This window comes from Phytophthora infestans, genomic scaffold, assembly GCF_000142945.1.
Source record: "Phytophthora infestans T30-4 supercont1.41 genomic scaffold, whole genome shotgun sequence".
NCBI classification, from domain to species: domain Eukaryota; phylum Oomycota; class Peronosporomycetes; order Peronosporales; family Peronosporaceae; genus Phytophthora; species Phytophthora infestans.
Window position 1 is genome coordinate 1191092 of NW_003303718.1, and position 6207 is coordinate 1197298.

A 6207-nucleotide genomic window follows, 5' to 3' on the forward strand; every position below is an offset into this window, starting at 1 on the left:
GATTAAATATTAGAGACTTTTCGGAGACGATTGGAGTTGAGTTTGAGTTTCACTCATCGCAGTTTTATGAAGGCTGAATAGAGAATGCAAGCCAGCCAAAACTTGCCTTTCGTATGTCACCAGATTCACATTCAGTTTAGTCGACTGGTGATGACAGAGGGTGCTTTAACGGAGGTGACACAGCAGAAGCCTGCTTCGTCTCCAGAGCCTTCCACACCGACGCGCAAAACCTTTACTGTGGCTGATGACCTTGTTTTGCTGCGCAGCGTGAACTTAGTGAAGCCATGGGAAGCTGCTATGGGAACTACTAACGGAATAATGAAGGCGTTCGATGCTGTGGCAGATAAGTGCCGTGCCGTCGACGGCTTTCTAAAGAAGGACGACCCAGCGCTACAAAATCGCTTTGACCGTCTTGTGCGTACATTTTGGGAGGTGCAGAGGGCATTGCTGCGGTCTTCGGGGTCATCGGAGGAGTACAAAGAACGTGATGGCTTGCTTCAAGACATAGTGTGCCGCATCGACAAGCAGAATTTCCACTCAAGCATACAGAGCGACGTCCGGCTTCAAGGTAAGCGTCTGGTCAAGCTTTTTTGAGTGTGTCATGTCTGTCGGTGAGCTCGAAGCTCTGTAGCGAGGGTTTATCCGGCAAGGCCAAGAGACTGTTCTGCATTTATGTTTACCCTTTCGGGTCTATTCCTAATAAGAAGTTCTAATCAAGTATACACATATCAAGTGAACAATGATCCGTTATAGATCTTCTTGCACGCCAAGCGTCGTCTACACCGTCGTATGAGCATCATTAACGGCTTGCGCCCTGTCCCAGACAGTGAACGTGCCTTCAAAGGGTTGCTGAGTCTTCCGCGAACTCATCCCAACCGCCACCGAGGGGCGTACCGTAGATGGTCAGTTCTTGGCCGCTGAATGCGAATCCGCAGTCCATTATTAATAATAAGGACAGCCTGGATTCAGTGACATATGGACCGTATCCAATATCCGCTGAGAGTTCGGTAGTGACGCCATCGAGTCTCTTGCACCTTGGAGTCACTGTACATCAGGTTCGTCGCTTGAACATCTTGGGCGGTGTGGCATCTTTGTCGACGGGCGATTATCCGCAACTCTGGAGAAATCACTACACCACAAGTCTGTGAGGCACAGCGATAGTCTCCTTACATATCCGGCTGTACGCGGCAGTATAACGCCCAAACTCGTTGGCGAGCGTGAAAAGAAGGGATGGCTCGGTCAACCGGCGACAGACCATTGCGAGCGCCTCGATACTGGGGACTCTGTCGCCTTCTGGAGTTCAAAGAGCTGGTTGTGGTAGTCGCAGCTTGACAGACAGACATTGCAGCTGCGCGATAGTGAAGTTGTAGCGGACGCGGGCCGTAGGGTCATCAAATGTCGGGTCGAAATGTTCGGCAAAGCTGATTTTGGGGTTGCGTTCGAGGAGACGGAAGCAGTGATTCTCCATCTTCTTCTCTTGCCTTTTGCTGCCATCCAAGCGCCACAAATAATTGTCGAAGCTTGGTCTGCTGTCAGTTTAGGCACCACAAACACCATTTCGACTATTGTTTCCAATGCTACTCAAACTCAAATCTGTGCTCTAGTTTCAAGGCCAGTTTGCTCTAACCTAACCAACGGTAGCTTCAAGAGACGCGAAATGATTACGAATCACTCATTGGTCGAAAACGTGTCGCAAAGACTCCAGTAAACCGAGTCCGCGTCAGTCCTGGAAGTTGAAATTAGCTCGTGGAGTAACAAGCCGCATAAGCAAGCAGCGATGGAGCTGGATCTAAATATGCGCAACGCCAAATGGGCCCGCGAGCAAAACAAGCGGCGTGACCAGGCCAGAAGCAAAATCGAGGCGGAGAGGCGCAAACGTACGGCTGCCGCCAAGGCGCGCGAGGAGCTGGAGAAACTGCAGATGCAAAAACGCGTGGAACGCATTGCGGAGCTAGAAATGCAAGAGCAGCAGGCGCTGGAAGAGCAACGACTAACTGGTGGTATCAAATATTTGCAGCAGCTGCGACCAGTCCCCACCACGGGGGACGGTGACAAGATCACGCTGCCCGTGTCGGCATTGGAGGAGCTCAACCCGCAGAACGCGCTGGATCTCGGTGTGTTCACGTTCGAACTGTCGTTCGACGATGATCAGCAAGGTGGAGAGGCACCCACTGTAAGGAGTCAAACGCATGCAGGCGTACTGGAGTTTGTGGCGGAGGAAAGAACGGTGGGGCTCCCGCCCAAGGTCGCTGCTTCGCTGTTCAGATATACCAAACAGCTCCCAGCCAGCATCCAGGTGCGTTTTGTTCGGTTAGAGAAGGGCAAGTTTGCGAGTCTGCGGCCGAAAGGAGAAGGGTTTGGAGATCGTCAAATTGACTTTAAGCACATGCTCGAGCGCTCGCTCAAGGCCCATACGACACTGACGGAGGGCGACGTGCTATTTGTCCGACACGGAAGAGAGACATTTGAAGTGCTCGTCACAGAACTGAAACCTGACAGGGCTATTAACATCTTGAACACAGATCTCGAGGTGGATATGATCCCGTGCGAGGCAGTAACCAAGAAGAAGGAGGCTAAGAAACGAGTAGAAGAAGAAGCGGTGCGCACTGCCGCGTTGACTCGAGAAAAAGAGCTGTGGAAAGCGAACAAAATGGCGAATTTGGTGCCGGAGCCTCGTGCAGATGAACGTCTTCAGGTTAAAATGGTGTTGAGGCTGCCCGAGGGGCAGTCAACACGACGATTCTTACACGCTTCGCCGCTTCAAAGTGTTTTCGACTTCGTTGAGGCGCTCACAGGCGAGGATGCTCAGTATTTTCGGTTGGTAGCTACATACCCGCGTCGACTCTTTTGGATAGATTCCGCAGACAAGTCGCTGCAAGAACTCGGCCTGAATGGCCGCCAAGAAGCGCTGTTTGTTGAAAAGGTGTCAGCGGACGAAGTTATGCCTAAACCCGCTGCGATAGATGAGTCGTACGAAGAAGCCTCGGTAGCGCGAGAACGAACCCAACTGCCAGGTGCCTGGGGAGAGGCTCGACAGACTCTTGAAAAATCGCTAGACGAGAGTATGCACTCAACCGCTATCCCTGCAATCCACGCCATGGAACCTGTCATCTCTGTCACACAGTCAGCTGACCAAGAGACGAAGTGGCAAGTACAGTTGGGTGAGCTGAAGGAGATGGGCTTCATGAATCGGTCGCTGAACATCGAGGTGCTTGAACGGTATCAAGGCCGGTTACTGCGTGTTGTCAATTTTCTGTCTGAAATGGGTTCATCTGGCGAAGGCGCTGACAACGGTGTTATGGTAAAGAAAGACTGACGCAGTAGGCACTACCGGTAAGAAACACAACCAGCGTTGTTAAAAACCCACGTTTTGAGAGAACAAAGGGTGGGCAATTACTTTTTGAGTGTGGGTGTCTAAAATGGGTTTTATCTTGACAATTTTCAAGAACGAAAAGGGATACCGGTAGCTTTGTTTCATTTTCATCAATCCAAATCCACCCTTGTCCATAGCACAAACCCAACCCTGAACACAGCCTAGTCTCAATCGGTATACGGTACATGTATATCCCTTATCCAAGAAAGCCAACACGCTCCACTCTATGTCCTGCATTGGCATCCCTAGCTCTCTGCTCGAGCAAAGCCTTCTGTAGCAGTTTAAATAGATCTTTCGATCGTGCGCACGCCTCATCGATCATTTGCTGCATCTCCTCCATCTCGATGGAGCCGTTGCCGCTCTTCTGGACACCACAGACGTTTCCGTCGGGGTTGACGGCCACGCTCATCTGCGCTGTCGTGCACAGTTCTTCCTCTTGCAGCGGGTCAGTAATAAAGTAGTCGCCGATCTTGCTGAGAGTCACACATATAGGCCACTGCTGGGCCATCATAAGCTTGCCAGCTGCAGGGTCCGTGTCTACCTCAATGGTCTTGTCCTCGCCCTCCACGCCCACCAGGCGCACCGACGGGAAGATCGTGTCGTTGAGCGCCGCGTAGATGGCCATGGAAATTACGTCTGGAAGATTACCGCTAGACTCAAACACCATCACATCGATGCTGATAGACCAGACGCTCTCGCCCGGGATGATGCAGTACTTCTCGAGCTCGGCACTGGGGCACGAGCACAGTAATCGCGTCATGAGCTGCGACAGCTCCACATTTAGCTCCTCCACAGCACGTCCATAAAGCTTGGCCGAGACAGAGGGGCAGCAAGAAACATCAACCTGGACGATGCCCGCGTTTGGATCCTCGGGCAGCGGAGACGCCACTTCTAGCTTAACAGAGGCCAGCACGTCGGTGCCCGACGCCTCCAGTGATGCGCGCGCCGAGCCGTTGGACTGTGCAAGAAGGGATGTTTCCAAAGACAGGCTGCGGTATGAAAGGCGGTCCCGTCCGTCTGCACGTACGTCGGCGGCGACGCCTTCGACGATGTAATCCTTCTCCGACGAGCTGACCTTCAGCATGCTCCACCACAATTAACTTACTGTCTGGGATCGAATGGCCACGAGCTTGTCAAAATTCGCTGCTGATTGGCTAAAACAGTAGGGTAAGATACAACTTACATGTAAAATACACCAAATTTGAAAGATACAATAGTATATGCTATATGATGGTGTTTTCGCCTTCCTGTATCAAATGGGTACATAATATGTACCCATTTGATCTTGGCATGAAGACTGACCGGAAGGCCGCCAACTTAATCAACAAGCGCTGATCATATTATGATCAACGCTATTATGATCAACGCTTGTTGAAAGTTGGCGACCGAACATAATATGATCAACGCTTGTTGATTAACCCTATCGTTAACGCCATACATTTCAATTTGAAGGGACACCGTGCAAACTTCAAGTACAACGCCCTAAAAGAATACGTCAAGTACCTTTTTACAGCACAAAATATGCGAGGGTTTTGTCCAAATATTATGCAGTTGTAGAGGTTTTGTGCGAAAAGAGTACCTCAGGTAACATTTTTTAATTGTCTTTTTTTCTGACTGGTAGCCATCTCAGCCAGTTTTCGCTTACGAAATAAAGTTAACAAGGGGAGTACCGTGGCCTACATGACCTCTTGATCCGTGTGGCGTACACAAACTGTGCCTCAACTGCACAATCACCGAAGCTGGACAGCCTGGGCGGCGCTACCGGTACATCCGTAGATGCAACTACACTACCATCGACCACAACATTTGTGCAGGATCGATGTCAAGTGCAATCCCGCATCGACGATCGATGGTGTGCTGGCCATGCTCAAGGGTGTAATCAAAACTATATGGCTCTATCTGCTAACGGCCAGCCCCGAAACGGTCTCCCGCATCGAGGACATTCTCCGGTCTATATAGGGCTGTGGCTTTGTCTACGCTCGGTTATGAAGCTGGAAAGGACGCATTATCGCTACGTGGGCTTGAGAACCAACCCTCGCCGGTAGGGCAGCTGAGTATGCCGGTGAAGAGGCGGTCACAGAGTTCATTCTTCCACCCGATGAGATCTGCATGTTACGCAGTGCAAGGCACACTCGCGTGGCACAAAAATACCGCCCATGATCGCCGACATCATTGACACGTGCTCGACCTATTTGTCAAGAACCAACTCCGGGGTCTACGTATCCTTTCTCTGCCTGGGCGTCAGCGAATTCAGCACTAGAGGTGCAGCACAAACTTCTGGGCGCTTGTAGAGACAACCGGCTCCTACAACATGGCGATGGTAGTAGAAGTAGCTACGAAGCACTACCGAGCTCGCTGCGTTGCCAGGACTAGCGGCAACAGCTCTATTATTGTTTCTTGGCGAAACTCTTGACGAGAAGGCTAAACTCACTCTTGTTTCATTTTCCAGTCGTATTGCGTCGACAAGCGCAGATGCACGTACCCTTGCTCCAGATTTTAATTTGTGTAACTCACTCAAAAAAATGTCTAAGGCAGCTGCGAAGCGATCTTCTAGTGCCACCCAACTTGCATGTGCTTAGTTTCCGTTCAGTCTAGATTTTGCAGTCTTCCGTGAAGATGACTCGTGTCGAGTCTGACAACCCGGTCTGTCGTTCAATCTCACACGTGCCAGTGTATGACGTGTTTAATCAGCTACCAAGCCCAAAGGAGATGCTGGGCCGGAATGACGGCTCTGACTTCAATCTCAACATGGTGCGTGTATTATACCCTCGTTTTTATAGGTCTAAGCTTTTGATTCTTGAGTAAACCAGGCCCTTGAGTACTTCACTGTCGGC

At 50.8% G+C, this 6207-nt stretch overlaps 2 protein-coding genes across 2 annotated transcripts; one reads left to right on the plus strand and one right to left on the minus strand.

The window, feature by feature from the left end:
- Positions 1-1735: 1735 nt before the first annotated feature.
- Positions 1736-3316, plus strand: PITG_16137 (uncharacterized protein; the record flags this gene model as incomplete). Its single annotated transcript, XM_002897861.1, has 1 exon — positions 1736-3316. One exon carries the CDS (start codon positions 1778-1780, stop codon positions 3314-3316), a length of 1539 nt encoding a protein of 512 aa, XP_002897907.1.
- Positions 3317-3569: 253 nt separating this feature from the next.
- Positions 3570-4457, minus strand: PITG_16138 (exosome complex exonuclease RRP42-like protein; the record flags this gene model as incomplete). Its single annotated transcript, XM_002897862.1, has 1 exon — positions 3570-4457. One exon carries the CDS (start codon positions 4455-4457, stop codon positions 3570-3572), a length of 888 nt encoding a protein of 295 aa, XP_002897908.1.
- Positions 4458-6207: the final 1750 nt, after the last annotated feature.